This window comes from Bombus fervidus, chromosome 4, assembly GCF_041682495.2.
Source record: "Bombus fervidus isolate BK054 chromosome 4, iyBomFerv1, whole genome shotgun sequence".
NCBI lineage: Eukaryota > Metazoa > Arthropoda > Insecta > Hymenoptera > Apidae > Bombus > Bombus fervidus.
This window is the reverse complement of record NC_091520.1, coordinates 2,135,789-2,152,652: the sequence shown is the minus strand read 5'-3', so window position 1 is coordinate 2,152,652 and position 16,864 is coordinate 2,135,789. Positions and strand designations below refer to the sequence as shown.

The 16,864-nt window shown below is 33.4% G+C and overlaps 2 protein-coding genes across 3 annotated transcripts in view; one reads left to right on the top strand and one right to left on the bottom strand.

Moving 5' to 3' along the window:
• The window catches only part of LOC139986778 (tachykinin-like peptides receptor 86C), a 211,886-nt gene extending 198,123 nt beyond the window's left edge, over positions 1–13,763 (bottom strand). Inside the window, exon 1 of the mRNA XM_072002373.1 lies at positions 13,265–13,763. Coding sequence (XP_071858474.1) covers positions 13,265–13,511 — 247 coding nt within the window. The 5' untranslated portion in view covers positions 13,512–13,763. The remainder of the gene's footprint in view (positions 1–13,264) is intronic.
• LOC139986781 (odorant receptor 4-like) lies at positions 5,241–15,915 on the top strand. 2 transcript variants are annotated; one of them, XM_072002376.1, is made up of 7 exons: positions 5,241–5,876; positions 6,843–7,213; positions 7,924–8,260; positions 10,169–10,381; positions 11,243–11,356; positions 15,373–15,528; positions 15,730–15,915. In XM_072002376.1, the coding sequence occupies exons 2-7, from the start codon at positions 6,957–6,959 to the stop codon at positions 15,778–15,780; spliced, it is 1,128 nt and encodes a 375-aa protein (XP_071858477.1). In that variant the 5' UTR covers positions 5,241–5,876; positions 6,843–6,956; the 3' UTR covers positions 15,781–15,915. The 2 variants fall into 2 exon arrangements, with proteins under 2 accessions (XP_071858477.1, XP_071858479.1); XM_072002378.1 differs by lacking the exon at positions 11,243–11,356.
• Positions 15,916–16,864: the final 949 nt, after the last annotated feature.

The window sequence follows — 16,864 nt, the reverse complement described above, 5'->3', positions numbered from 1 at the left end:
TCTAAACCTAAGAACTCTGAAGGGTTGTTGCTGAACAATACGTCCTTATTTATATTTGATATTTGACTAACAACTTGCGCTGCAGAATTTTTTAACCATTTCAACAATCAAACAAAACAATCATAATACAGAGATTCTAAAAATTCTCCGATAGAAGCGCAATAAGATCCCTCAATACGGTAGGTATATACAGATATATACAGTGAGATTTTACAGTCAGATTTTAAACGAAATTATCTTTACAGGCAGACAAACTAGCAGGAATATGAAGACTGAAATTGCTGGTCGAATCGAAAAATGAAAAATGTAAGTTGAAAACTGAAGGAAAAGCTGACACACAGCAGACTAAAATACCGTCACTCTTCAAATTGTACCTATTGATTTATAGTGGTAATGTATTAATAAATGTGTTCGTTGTCTCTAAAATGCCAATACTTTCATACTTCGCGAAATCTATTTCTTTATTTATTATCGTATTTTCGAAAATAGCTGTGCAGAGTAGCGGGTTTGTACACCAATATTCGTCTTTTTCTCATTTTTTTACAAGTCCCATTATGATAATTAATTCTAAAAATTTCTTCATTTCTGCGACATCGGTATCGGTCCAAGCTTGGTCCTTTTTCGTTTCATTATAATTGCTTTGTTGACGATAATATCGATTTGTTTCTCTAGCAAGTAAGTTTAGCATTTCTTCTTCGATAAATAATTTTACGCTCGATTTTACATCTAAATGTTCACATAGCGTTTGTATTCCAGATTGTTCCATGCAGTCATGGAAAGCGGGATTGGAATCATTTTGCCACCATTCACTTTCGTCATCATCGAACTCATCAGAAACTACACCATCATCGTCAGAATCTCTCTGTACATTTCGAAATCGTCTTTCTACAATATCACTTCCATTGTCCGACGACTCATTATCACTGTTACTTAATAATACTTAATACTAAAGTTACTATAGTTAAAATTACCTATGTCCGACAATAGATCTGCGTATATTTACTCGTCATTATGAGACATTGTATAGGGAGGCAGGATCATCGAGACAGGATATTTTACGATTATAAAATGTTTCGTGAAACGAACATCAACTGATCTTAGTTATTATGTTCCGGAAGCAGCGCTACATACAAGCAACGCGGTCCAACGACAGATAGCAGAGCGAAGTCACGACTACGTGACGCCAGACGACATCCGCCAGCTGCCATAGGTGAATGAAATCACGTATACGTGACAACGGCCATCAAAGTGTTAGGTTTTTTAGAGTATTATCAATTGTTGGGTTTTAATAGCAGAGCGCACACATTCGTACGAAGGAAAAGAAAGTTTATATTATGTATGAAAGGTATATATTATAACACCTTACCTGTTGAATGCATCAAAAAACTATTTAAACGACTTATGTCACATTCGGAGGAACTCACTTGTTTTACGCCAATTTCTTTATTTTCTTATCGATGAAAGGTTGTTGTTGATGTTGATGTTGATAGGAGTGGATGTTGATGTTTCTAATTGGTGGAAAGTGTGCTAATTTAAATTACATTGTAATTTATTTACATTATACTACAATTTCGTAGTAATTCAATTAGCTGTAATTACAGTATCGTAATGATCCTCTCTAAGAGCATTTCCTCATCTTGCAGCTTCATAAGGTCCTCGAACGTTTTCCATTGTTTGATGTTTAGAATCAGCAGCATCTATATGTTTCTACGTAAATACCCTTAATATTTACCCTGAACGTTTGCGTGTTAAGCGATAATGTTATAAATTATTCTTTGACAAAAGTACTGTACCTCGTATTTGACATCTTAGATAACAAAGGGAAGCAATATTTCCTAAACATTGGCGAAATTGACCCTCGTTCTTTTGCCAATATAGTCCTCTCTCGTGTATTGCACTTCTGTACAAAAAATTCGAAGGAAATTCATTTTATATTATGGTGACCCTGGCATAGTGGCAAGCAGAGGGATCACGGCAGAACAATTTTCACACAAGTCCTCGTTTAACCATCCAATTCTTACAAATACATCCTCTGACCCGGGAATACTGCCATTGTCCCTGTATCTAAGACACGAGCTAACTAAGAAATCTTACTGATGAATCCAGCAAGCACCGGACTATACGAAACTTTCCTTTCCTTCTTTTCCACTTTTTCTTCGTCTCTTTCATTTCGTCTTTGCGGAGCCATAATACGATTTATTCGCGTTCTTATTCTTTCGAAAAGATTCACCACAAAGTTTATTCTTACTTGATTTCAATATGCGATTGGTAATCGATAACGATAGAAAGTTTACCATTGTAACGGTAGTGATAGAGTATTAAGAAATATGTAAATAATTTGCAAATGAATCTTTGACGTATTACTATAGCTCTTTTTTGTATGGCATTCTTTTATATAATCAGATATGTACTATACATAATATACTTAATTAAACTTATTGACATATATATATATATGTCGGAGATGAAAGGACAACGGGGTCCCCCGTTGGAATTACTTGGAAAAACCTCAATAGCATTCACGAAATAACCCAGACACAGTCATTCGAAACTTGAGACAGTGAGCTTAGGCTCGAGGCGACAACCGGTCGCCGAGCGTAGCCACGGTCACGGGACGAACGTTCCACCTAACAGAAAAGTGCCAATATTATGAGACACACGTTGTGTTAACAATCAAACCCCGGGCAAGAGCAATGTCGCAGCTACGCGGGTCTGCCTAGCAACGGTGGCTGCAGTTTTGTTGGTATCCCGGGCCAACGTTCAACAAAGCGAACGCGATCGTAAGGAGAGGAAAGTTTCCATCAGTCAATTATTCTTGTCATCTCCTTGGAGAGTTACACATCGTCGAGAGAGCAATATACCGAGCGTCACAGCGAACGTTGCTTTTGTGCATAAAATTCTATTCTGAGTTTAACAAAGAGTGAGCCCGTGGACCGTGGATTCGCTATATCGAACCTAAGGTCATTGCCGTTAGCGTCTAGTTACCGCGATCACTGGTCGATCTTATTTCATCTGTATCCGTGATAATAAACGCTAACTTGATTGTGCAACGACGATGAACAACCCAGGCGAAGATTCTTTACACGCCCATAACCCAAGCCTCAACGTCAACCCGACATATATATACACATACGTATAGATAATTAATCAATTATAGTAAATAGATAATTAATAAATTATAAATTTGCTCATTTAACATTTTTGTACACAATACTGTCCCAGACGTTCGTGTGGAAGTACTGTCCAAAAGGAATTTCTTTCCGACGTTTCGCCAGCGTTGCAGCTTTTTCAAGGTCTAAAAACGCACCGAAACTTTTCTGATGGATTATCCTGAAATCCCAAGTCTCTCATAAATTTACAGTATAAAGAAAAAATGAGAAACAAGAAAGAAGAAGATGTGAACTAGTGTGAAAAATTCATGTACATAAATGTACGTAATCCATTATATATTTACATATGTATTAGGTTGTCCGAAAAGCATCTTTTGTTTTATAAATGCACAACACTTTTTATTTTGTATTATTTTATTAAATTATGTATGATCCATTTTGTTCTCTTGGAACATATGGAATATATGTCTTTAAAGGAGCAATTTATGCCGTTAAAGCTAGTAAAAAACTGCCTGATGGAAGTTTCCGGTTGGTACAAAACTGATATTATTTGCGACACTTAGAATCTTTCTTAATCCATTAATATGTGCATTTCTTTCATTTCATTTGCTGTCCGAGCCATAAACGGACGGCTACTCCAAATCCCGAACAAGTTTTTCAATTATAAAACGTTATAGAAAATGTTTATCGATAGTGTAACCTTCAACTGTAAAATGTTAATTATTTTTTTTTCGATCAGTTTGTAGAATATCGGACATTGTGAGTACGTAAAATAATTTTAATATGAAAATTGAGAACATGAAACAAGAGGAACGTTCTCCTTTTGTTTCCAAAACTTATATTATTATTATGCTGCAGTGCAAGTTAAAACATTTTTGGATTTAAGCGTGTTAAGCGTGTTAAGCGTATTATTCGTTTATTTGGCAGTACAAATAACATATAGCTAGTGGAACAAAACCGATCAAAAGCTATTACGAGAGAAAAATTTCTGTCTCCAATCTAGTAGCAGATATCGAAAAGCAAATGGTCAACAAATCGGACGCTGTTCTGTTATTTGTAAACTAAATATAAACTAAATATGTGAAAAATACGTTTATGTTATATGTAGGTTTTATTCGTTGCATATATCATTACGTCGAATATTTTATAGTATAGTTAGAAGCTGTATGACAAAATACTGTATCGAATACAAAGAAACGAAAAATATCTTTCGTAATATTTTCTTTAGTATATAAATTTTCATAATTTTATAGATTATGCAAAATTGTTTAAAGAATGTATTTTCCATGAATTCTGATTTCATCTTTTTATTAATTATCGCGTAATAATATAACATATCACTTTAAAAAGTGACAACAGCTTCGAAATTTTCAAACGATGACTTTTATAAAATTCTCTTTTCATAACAGTGCTTTCTTTCTTGAAAGGAAAAATTTCTTCTTCAGCAGTGTTTCACATAAGAAGTGTGAACAGCAATGTTAGAAGACTAGGACGAGCTATACATGTAGCTTAATACATATTATAGTTTTAATTACTGACGCTAGTTACTAACACTGTAGAATGTAATTAATATTATAACATTCACTAATTATATGAAAAACGTTTAATTTTTGTAAAATACTTTGTTTTAGATAAAATAAATAATCATAATAATTGAAACAAGACAGATATTTTCTAAATTTAATTTCAATGATAAGATAAAATAGTTTAACTTGTGGTTCATTTTTATATACGTATATACGTATGAAATAAAAGCACTGTCTTTTATCGCGTTTATTGCCATATAAAATTTATAATTTTGAATATGCTTACTTTGTTACAATAATGTTAAACGCCAAACGATAATATAACAAATTAGCGAAGAAATGATGGCTCAAAAATTAAGCACTCCTAATTTCTATATGACAAAAGATAATAATGTAAAAATTATTGCTTGAACTTCAAGAAATTCTAAACTAAATTATATCTTTGTATTATAATATCAGAATATATATATAACACAAAAAGCACTAACAAAAAAAAAAAGTGGAGGCACTCGTTACATTTTGTTTTTTATCCCTTTGGTCTTATGAAGCACTTCCTTTAGTTGTAACATTTCAAATACTAAAAAATAAAATACTAAAATACTAAATAATACGTACATAACTGCCACTATTATTATTCACTCTAAAATTAAAGTTCAGAGGACAAATGATTCGATAATATTGTATACAAAAGAAAGAAAATGCGTTTATTCCCGATTTAATGGTAAACTAGTAAAGTTTAAGAAATTTTGTACGCAAGTTCTTATTCCATAATGTTTCTCAGTTTCTCGTGAATTTTCTTCATCGCGTGACTCAAATAATTTATTGTGCGCTCGCCTGTCGTACATTTATACTTGTATCTTTTATGAAAATCACTTTCCGCTGCAAATAAAATTGAGATTGCATTACAACTCTAGCAGCAGTTTCTGTAGTTGCGCCTGTTCCCAGCAAACCTGCAATCACTTTGATATTATTTGCAACATTTATGCGATCATCGCGTACGGAAAGAGCAAACGCTTATCAATAGCGAATAAGTTCCACGAGTTTGAACGCTGGCAGTGTAATTTTGCTACAAAATTTTCAGTCTAGCGTGACGAGGTGTAGCAGCACGTTCATGTTTTATAAAACTGTCGATGGTGATAGTCCGACTGCGGATTCTTATGCAAATTCATATTTTTGTGAAAATAATTTAAAAAGTCGGACCTAAGCAGAAGTTTATTTTGCCTGTTAAATATTATGTCAGGTGCTGGATATTTTGTACAGTGACGGACAAAGGAAAGTTTGTAAAATAAGAAGAATAAAAGGACACCAGGATTTATATTTAATAAAAGAAATATATATATAATATACAGTGGACTCCGCTTATTTGAACCAACGCTTAGTCGGTGCGACACTTTATATAAAGCAATGCTGAAAGAACAGAACCTAAAGGAACGAATTGCCCTAGTTGTCTTCTATTAATTGGGGCAACGTGTCGCTTACTTGGGACAGATGATGTATGCAAAAGATAGCAAGTGGGACAGCACAGGACGTAGGAACAAGAAGACTACTCTTCTCTGTCACTATATTATATTGCAATATGATCTTATTTGCAACGTGACACTTTCGGGCAAAATGTATTTCTCTGCCTTGTCATCTTTTCGTAAACGCGTTGCTTATGCTTTGCATTCCTCTTCTGTTCGTAAATACGACAGCATGGTTTTTATATAAATTGAATCAACGATGTTCACGTATCTTTCCTAATACGTTGTGCATTTTGTTGTAATTCGAATTTTTGCATTGATGAAAACATTAATGATATCGATGGTTATTGACAAAGAATGAAAATAGTTTTGCATGAAGAATATGTATATACGTATTTCACGTTTATTCTACGAATATTTAAATAAACGTTTTGTTCTTTATTCAAGTTATAGTTCGTTTTATATAATTTTAACTACCGTATTTACGTATCTGATAATTAGTATAATAGAAATAACCGCTTAATCGGGTCGAAAAACGCTAGTCCCGATATGTTCCAAATAATCGAAATTCACTGTATAACACAAGATAGATGATCGTTATCAATATGATAAAAAAGCTTTACGAAAGTTAGTAAAATCTCTAAACTGAACTTCCCTTTATCCGCAACTGTGTATTTTAGTGTATTATGTGCATCCTATGCATCTTTCTCCTCTTGAACATCCCTTAAATGTATAAAAATCCGCAGTCCAGTGATAGCGATGGAATGGAATGGGAAAGTAGCTCGTTTGGTGGAATTTTATCAATGAAAGGTCAAAGTTTCGAACGGTAGAAGCAAAAGGAAGCAATCATTTAGTATGAAATGGCTCCGATTAATACGATCAGTCGGTCCGTGAAGTACGGCCTTCGTTACGCTGCGTCTTGGCCAGGAGCCCCATTCTCAGTTTTATGTAAACTCTTTTGGATGATCGCCCTTGGCGTAGGGCAGACTCACCAATACAATTATATAATCAGGCATTACAAAGTTCACACTCTTATAGAAATAATAGATAATATAAGTATTTGCCTGCCGTTTAGTTTAGTATGTGTAAAATTAGTTATTGCTTGGACACATCAAGGGTAAGTTCTTTTATTTTCATTATTCTTCAGACAGATATTTAGATGTACGTTGTCGGAGAACATTGCGATCTCGCTATAAATAAGTATTAAAGATAGAAATTCACAGGGATTCGCCAAATGTGAATTTGACGCGCTAAAACAGCTACCAAGTTTGTAATTTAACTTAATTTATAAGCGTACTCACAATTTAGTCCCAAATTTCATGGGACCGACTTATTTATCTAGAAATTTAATGTTTGCCTTTCACACTGTAAAAATAGTTTTATTATAATCTAAGCCTGTGAATAAACAAAGACATACTACGTAATAAATATTGGTCGAATTTGTTACTGAACTTTTTAAGTAAAACACCATTTTTTAATGGATGCGTTTCTTTCTTCAGTCATCGAGCTGTCTATTTCTTCTGAACATATCAATTTTCAGCAGTGTAATAAAATAACGAAGAATTCAGAACGAACGACTTAGAAAATAATTATATCTTTCCAAAATTTCTTGTACTTGTGACATCATATAGAAAATATATATTGTAATTAAAATTTTTACATATGATGACATTTAGCTTGTAAAATTTGTGATACTACAGTCGATACAGTTCGCTTATAACTTATAACTCATTTGTAACAGTATTTGAATACTAAATTTATTAATATTTAATTGTACATGTTGCATTACGCAAAGACTTAATATATCCAAAAAATATTATTTCACAGCCTGCTTCACAGTATTTTATCAACCATGGAAGAAGAGTGCCAAACGTATGCTGCTATGGATACAAATAACTTAATATCGAAAACAGCGCATTGGTGTTATCGTTTGACGAATATTATAATAAGTACCACTATAGCATCCACGGTTTTTTACGTAATCGGCGTTTTCACTTCTAAAGGAGTTAATGCGACGACACCGCGAGAACTTTTATTAAAAATGGATTTGCCCTTTGATACTAGTAAATCGCCCACTTTCGAGCTTGTGGTAATTGTACAATATTTTTATCAAGCATCGGCAGCTTTTATATTCGCTGTATTCACAGGTCTCCTTTTGATGATAGTAAGTATTAATATAAATACTTTTCCAATACTATTCGTTTCTGCTTATGGGATAAAATGTAAAATTTAATTTTCACGTACTTTAAAGATAATCTTTTAATACAATTTAATGAACCAAATAAGAACAACATTATTTTCTAATATTAAAAGGTAACATAAATGGACATTCATTGTTTTTGTTCATTTATTAGTTTAGTTTTTTAGTTTAATCTCTTTTATCTCTATTAAGTAAATCAGCTATAAACAACATATTCGATAACATTTTTTAAAATATTGAAATAGCTAATATTTTGGAACTTTTGCATATACCGATGTACAATTATCTCCTAAACTATTCGTTTTTGAAACGAATGTTTCAACTAAAATATTTTGTTTTTTATTTTAGTCGTTCACCTTATTGTGGTGAACTATATTCTGGCATTTACGATCTTTTACTTAGGATCGTAGTTACACGAGTGTTGAAACAGTCACTGTCGCAAGGATCGATTTGAAACACGGCTTGGGTTTATTCTTTGTAAATTTCACTATAATAGGCAATAAATATTCACACGAACAAGATGGATGAAATTTCGATTTTCAGTCATACATTATCGAAAAAGGAAAAAAAAAAGCACAAGTCGGGGAAGTGTTTAATGTGGAATGCAAAGTCGAAGCTACTGGAAGATTATATATAGAATACATATGCATTTCATACGTTTTAAAGTAAACTGCAAACCGAGGGGGAAAAGCTTTTTAACTCGTTCCATATATCTCGATCAATGTTTGATGAATTCCATCTATGACAAATCCTTTTAATCGATGTGCCAACGTAGGTCGCAAGTAATCGGGACCTTTGCATGACGCGATGAGGATTCTTCTCGCGAAGAATCCTCTGTTTCTTCATCCGAGGTCGATTGGCTAGAGGCTTTTTAATTTTCGGAAGTCTTGCTGCTGTAGGAGTAGCTGCACGAGAGGATTGCGTTTCTAGTTTGATACGGGGACGTAAAAAATAACACTGAAAATTGTAAAGGCTATCCATTATTTCATAAAAAACAAATGACAAGTCGACAGGTCTATGATCAGATCCGTATGAATAGATAGAATACAGCAATGTCCATATCGAACGCATGACAGACGATGTTGTACCATTTGCTGCCTGCTGTCAACGGTGGGCAGATGTCAAATTCGATGACTGTAACTCACGTGACTGCTCGTATCTCGTATGCAACGAAACGTAATGTCCCCGTGTGAGAGATGTAACGCGCTTCCTAAAATCCATTTTTTCAACGATTGTGCGACAGCTGCGTATGTGGTAGACAGGGTGTCTCATTCTCAGGGTCATTGTAAGACGATCTGCTCGAAACAGAACAAGTTTTATTTGAAACGCTTCTTCGAATAGTTTAGGAGATATCTGCGTTGATCGGTTAAAATGAATCACCCTGTATGTACAGGATGTCGCGCATAAGATGGTTAACCGATCAAGTATGCTCGAACATGGCTAATTCCGGATTGGACGCGAGAAAATAATCGGCAGGAAGTTATTCTACGTGTAAAAGTAAGTGGAAAACGTGGAATAACATTTCTTCGCAAGACGTTTTGTTTGCAAGAAAAATCAATTTGGAAATTTATTATGCGCATGTACTAGGCTAATTCTTAACTAGACGTGTTCAAACCCTATTTTCTCGAAGAAACCTTAAACTGACAAATTTTATTCCGCGTAGAATAATCGTCCTGCTGATTGCACATTCATATCCAATCGGTAATTACTAATTAATCAAGTTCAAGTACATTAGTATACAAATAATAAAAATTAACTTTGTAAACCATCGAGTAAGAATATCTTTCGAAGTTTAAATATTTTGCCTGGAAAGTGTATACTTCTTTGGGTTGTTTTATTTAACAATTTTATATTATTATTCGTTATTTTTAGGTCCTTCATATAGGTTGTCAAATCGATGTTATGTGTCAGACATCGTCAGCAACTCCTTATAAAAATGAAAAGCAACTAAAGTTCTTCATTAGCAGGCATCAAGAAATTATTTTATTTGCAGAGAAAATTGAAAAGTTCTTTACTTATATAGCGCTTAGTCAACTTATAACGAATACTTTAATTATTTGTTGCTTGGGTTATCTCATAGTGCTTGTAAGTAATGCATCGATATAATACAAATAACAATAACAATAACAATGAGAAAAGTTTCTGTAAACACATGCTCGATATGATCCTGTTTCGAATTAACAGCTTGTTTTGTGTCGCTCATAGTTGCTTACCTTCAGAGAAATTGCTAGAGATGACCAGGTCCAGTTTCAGTAGAAGCTTGAATGCGTCAAATTATAAATTGTCAAATTTATTCGAACAGCTTACACGCGTTTCTTGGCAAATTTGATCGTCACATGGACGAAGAGTTTCAATAGCGTCAACCGACGTCTTATAAACGAGAGATTTTAAATGCTATTTAACTAATGATAGAATGGGCCCAGGGTCTGCAGAGCGAGCTGGTCAGGCAATGAAGTTACCACGACTTATCCATTTTTCGAGACATCCAACTACTAGGTTGAACTAACTAATGTCTAGCGTTACGAAATAAGCTGTAACTCAAACTGTGTTGAATCAGCCCCTGGCCACGCTTCCCACGTGTTCTTACTTGTCCTGTACACGCTATATCAATTTGTACTGATATATCGAATGCTAGTCTTTATTTCATTGTTCATCCCTTATTATCTACTAATATCTAAAATCCGAACAACCATATGAATACCATAAAGATATTTTAGACGCAGATTTAAGTGAGTTTAAACGTAGATGAGATCACACATGAATACACCTAAACTTGACGAATTTTCTATTTATTCGGAATTAACGCCTCGTACGAAAACAAAGGCGTTCCGGATCTTCGACATATTGATTCGTGTAAATTTATCGCGTTTCAAATTGTGTTACCAGCCGAAAACATTCTACATATACAGTATGTATAAAAGAAGTTTAAGACGTTATGTGTTACAGATAATACATATTGAGAATGGATTCCCTATGTTCATGAAATGCGTTGTATTCTACATCTCCGTTTGTTCGGAAGCATTTGTATATTGCTTCGCTGGAGAGTACCTGAATATCAAGGTTATTAAACAATGTACTGAAATACCTGAATCGATCAATTTCTGGTTATGCGATTACCGCGGATAGCGTAACGAAATGATAATCGACATTGTGGTCTATGTTAGATGATACTTTTATAATACATAATACAATTTCGTTTTTATAATACAAATATTAATTTAGAAAATACTAATTTGTTAAACATTATCTAACAATAAGGGTGCGATATGCAATAAGCTTCTCCAATATCTTCTACTTATATAGTTGAAGATAATTATTATCGTATACAGGAGGTTTTGATATCTTTGTTTTTATCATTACATAGATTATTGACATTAAATATCTTTATTTTTATCGTACGTCCTACTTTTTCGGCTTTGAATAGACGTCCAATTTGAAAACGTATCACCTACTTGAACTCTTTGATTCTCAGTCGAAATCTACAATTTCCTTCGCAAACAACAATGCATAAAATATCAATTTTTGACAACTATATACATTTACTTTCGAAACTATCACGACCAGGATTACTTTGAAAGCAAAATGTTGCAGTACATATTCTTCTCTTCGTTTGTTCGTTTATATTTATAAACATTCTGCATGTCGTAGTTTTTTATTTATTCTGAAATCTATACTATATATTAGCGCCTTGCCATTGACACGAGCTGTCGATCCGATCGATCTGACAATATCAAATGCATGTATGTTTTAAAATCAATTTTGTTTTCACATATAATGTTTGTTTGTTAAGAAAATTGTTTGTTCTTTATTTACTTTTTTATAGAGAATTATACCACTAACCTGGAAAGTACATTTTACGGGTAACCCGTATAGCGATATCAGTTATTAATTTATTTGCGTACTTGGTTATTGCCTTCCAAACATAGTTGAATACGATTTGCATATGATAATGAAGCAATTGGCGAATGTTAATTAGCACGTTAATATAGTTACGAGAACATCGTAATTGAGAAGCACAGTAAGTCGATAAATTTTAAGAGTGACAACAGTTAAATAAATTTGTGCTACAATAATCTATAATATTTCAATGAGATTGAAATAAAGTTGTTTCTTTTAGAAATGTAATCTTTCTCGTATAATTATCGTACATTCTTTCAATAATTTGGTGAATTTTAAGACTTATATTTTATTCATTTTCTACTACGTTTTATTACATTTGTATGTATATAAATTCATGTTCGAAAATACACGAGTATGTATGAGTGACAGATGGCTGGCAGCTAGCTACTTTGAATTTTCAGCAAAGCGATGTACGCTTAAATTTAAATATTTATTTTTCAATCGGTGGGTTAAAAATCAGCTTGAATTTCTTTAAAGTATAAACATAAGTAGAGGCAAATAAACAAAAGATATAAATATAGTGTTTTATTGTTGTTATAAACATATAATATATGCATTATCTGTTCCATATGTATTAATTTATCATTTTTCCGAATTGGAGAAGTTTATTGATTTCCTGCCTGGTTATTACGCACGTGTTTAGTTTTCCTTTTCAATTTCTAGTTGATATCGAATTACAAGCTAATAAAGTCCATTAATATGTTCTAAGGAATAATTCCAGTTTTTGTTCTGGTTTATTGATTATGAAATATCATCTAAAGTTTAGTTGGAACTTCGGTTGACGCTTATTATTTGAGTAAAATCACAACAAAAAGATATAACAAAAATAAGTGAGATAAGTTAACAAAAGTTCATTTATCCAAGCCGCGAAATAATAGTACAGTGAATAAATTTATCTTACATCGCTGACATTGGCTATAAATGAAATTGCAGTGTTGTGAATCATATACCAGGTGTGTAAATATGAAACCGGAATTTTTGTATAGAAAATACACGTTTATTGTATGAAAATGATTAAAAATATTTTATTCGAAGCATTGCCCATCGCTAGCTATACATTTTTCCCACCTGTCTGGCAATCGGTGGATGCCACGCCAAAAAAACTATCGCTCTTTTGAGGCAAACCAGTCATCGAGCCATTTTCGTACATTTTCGTAAGAAGTGAAGTGCTGGTCAGAAAGTGCGTGTCCCATCGATGCAGATAAATAGTAATCGGACGGAGCCAAGTCTGGTGAGTAAGCCGCGTGCGAAAGTATTTTCCAACTGAACGCTTCGATCGTTTCCTTGGCCGGTTTTGCTGTATGCGATGGTGCATTATCACGAAGCAAAATTACTTTGCGTTGCCTTTTTTGATATTCTGGTCGTTTTTTACGCAAAGCTTGATTCAAATCGATCGTTTGTTGTCGGTAGCGCTCAGTATTAACGGTTTCGCCAGGTTTTAACAGCTCATAATAGATCATACCCTTCTGATCCCACCAAACACAGAGCATTGTCTTCCGTCCATAGCAATTTGGTCTTGTAGTCGATGTCGATGGTTCGCCTGGAGCTACCCATGATCTTTTACGCTTAGGATTCTCAAAATATATCCACTTTTCATCGCCAGTCACAATTCGATGGAGAAACGACTTTCTTTTGTATCTGGCGAGCAGCATTTCGCAAGTGGTTTTTCGGTTTTCCTGCTGTCTTTCGTTCGGTTCACGTGGAACCCATTTTCCCACCTTCTGGATCTTTCCCATGGCTTTCAAACGTATGGAGACGGCTTCTCGTGTCACGTTTAATCGATCAGCGAGTTGTTGTTGCGTTTGAGCGTCATCCTCATCCAACGATGCTTGCAATTCTCTGTCTTGAAACTTTTTCGGTGGTCTTCCACGTTCTTCGTTCCTCGCGTCAAAATTGCCACTTCTGAATTTTTTAAACCACTCAAAGCACTGTGATTTACCAAGAGCATGCTCACCGTAAGCTTCGACAAGCATTCGATGCGATTCTGCGGCAGTTTTCTTCAAATGGTAACAGAAGATCAATGCTGTCCGCAAATCGTAGTTTCCAGGCACAAAATTCGACATGTTCGACGCTATTACAAACTATGCTGTTGTACGAAACTTGTATTGTTCTGAGTCGAAAATGTTTGTGAGATGTCAACAAAGACTTTTGGCATCATTGCCGCAGTTTAGTGATAACTAACATTATCAGCTAGGTCCATCTATAGGCAAATTCCGGTTTCATACTTACAGACTTGATATTTAATAACAAGTTTGATATTCCTTATCTTTTATGACCTTTAATAAGTCGATTGGTATTCTGTACGTCAACTTTTTAAATTTATAGTACGTCACATATAATGTAAGCGTATCAAAGTATTCGAAACTAAAGTCAAGTATTAGTTGCACGATTAAATTAACAGAATTGCTAATTCGAATAACAAGTATGCCAACATAAGTTTCAACGTGATGATGTATGTAAAAGCGTTAATTGACACCCCGGTGTATTTTGTTTTAGTATATCTCCAATATTTGTATTTTCTTTTTTTTTTTTTTAATACAAGTATCTCATCATAGGGTAAAACGGGGTATAAAATGAAAAATAAGCTGTCTTATTTTGATATAATGTCTACGAGGAAATATGAAATTGTGACATTATAATCGAAGAATAAATTTTCCTTCTTTGAGAAATACTGAAGCTCGACATTCCCCATTTTTCCCGTGGACCCTTCATATGTCTACGACTACTACATACTTTTCATGCTATACTACTTATACTAAGTCTGCAACGAAAGTCTTGTAACTTCCAGATACATTTTCGGATTGCTTTTTAATTTTTCTATCATAACTACGATAATCGTGTCTCATTACATTGCGAATGAAACTTCAAAAACTTACGTATTAAGCACGCAATGTACTCATAAAAAAGTCCTCTGGTAAGTAGAATACTTTCGTGAGACGTCGCATTCATTAATTATAATGATAAATTTAATGTGCAATCTTGAGTTATGCGAAGTTATAAAATTGCAAGTTGAAAATGGAACTAAAGATATGTTGACCGTAATATGTAAATATTCTCTACGCATATATACATATAGTCTATTTTACAAAAAACGTTAACTAGGCGTATAACCGTATATAATCTCCGTTTTACCCTATTTTTTGATATCTTATTCCTAAAATTCTATTTCGTTTTAGAGTAAATTGATTGCGGACACTGCATATGAATTTCTTTGGTACGATACACATCCAAGCAAAAGCCGACTTTTAATACCTGTGATATTAAGATCTCAAAGAGGATTTAGTTTCACTCTCGGGAAATTTGCAAATCTTTCCATGTCAACCTTTGCGGCTGTAAGCTGTTTATAGTATGGATTTTGTCATTTGAAATACTTAGGAGAACAGAAATGTTTTATCAATCCTATTTGTATAAATGCAAAAGATCATACCTAGAGAAATAGAAAAGAATCAAAGTATTTTAAATAACGCTTTTATAATTTCGTATAAAAATTGACGATAATTCAGCCGAAGAAATGACATTTTTTCTACTTTTAGATTATGAAAGCTTCAGGATCGTACATATCGGTGCTACTTGCAATGACTTGAGAAAGAGATTCGTAAATACTATAGAATAGTTTATCGTAATTTATGTATCCTAAATTAACTAGTAAAGAATTGTTATGATACAGGGAGGCACAATATATCGTGTATGTAAAAATAAAGACAAAAGAAAATGCTAAATGTGGAAGATTCGTATGAAGATCACGGGAAAGAAACACGATAAGTACATTTCCCTTGATTTTTTATTTCAATGTCACTATATAATAAAAAAAAAACATATTTTAATATAAAAAAACTAAAAGTGAAACTTGTCCAGACAATAATATAAATATCGACTTTATTTTTAATGTCCTTCAATATTTTGATATTAACGCAAGCAATACTTTGCACTGTTTTTTCAAATTACGAGAAGGATAGAAAAAGAACATGTGTTTAATGTCAAAAACAAGTAAGAGAGCAATTTTAATAACTAATGGACAACATAACTATTGAATTTAAAAATTATTGCTCTGTAAAAAATAGAAAATGCGACTTATCGTTTTCTTGCGCCGTAGTCTTCGTATCTAAATAATTGCTCCTAAAGGTGTTGACGGTACGAGGAAGATAGTTGATTAAAGTTTTCATATTCAACGCATTAATGTACACGTTGTCCTAGTGTGTAAAGAGCATCTAAACACTGTTTTTGTTTTTAGCGACATAAGAAACGCATAAGTTGAGTGATTTTGAACGATAAACACCGTAGGAAGAGGAAGAACAGATTTTTTACCGTCGTTTTCTTAAAACATTTCAAGACCATCATCATTATTTTGCAGACAAGAATAGGTATCTTATTTCTAATATATTTGTAACAAATATTGACGGTGCGAGCGGAAGTTTTGCGGTAAGAAAAATTTATGTCTTTTAGATAACCGAAATTTAACAATTTTCCCTTTTTGTATGGATTTATTTACTACACCATCGTGGATCGTAAATATTTTTTAAAATTGATCTATTGTCAAAGATCAGTGGATACGTAGTATTTCACGTTGCGCCTCGAATGAGAAATTGTGGTTGTAAAAGGTAATATTAGTTTGTATACCGCTCTGTTTCCTGAACTATCAGTTAGGAAAGAATTTATTGCAGATACACT

Coding starts and splice junctions, on each gene's coding strand:
- LOC139986781 (XM_072002376.1), top strand. CDS start 6,957: ATGGCTCCGATTAATACGATCAGTCGGTCCGTGAAGTACGGCCTTCGT. Junction 7,214..7,923: donor ATTGCTTGGACACATCAAGG/GTAAGTTCTTTT, acceptor ATTATTTCACAG/CCTGCTTCACAGTATTTTAT. Junction 10,382..11,242: donor TGGGTTATCTCATAGTGCTT/GTAAGTAATGCA, acceptor TATGTGTTACAG/ATAATACATATTGAGAATGG.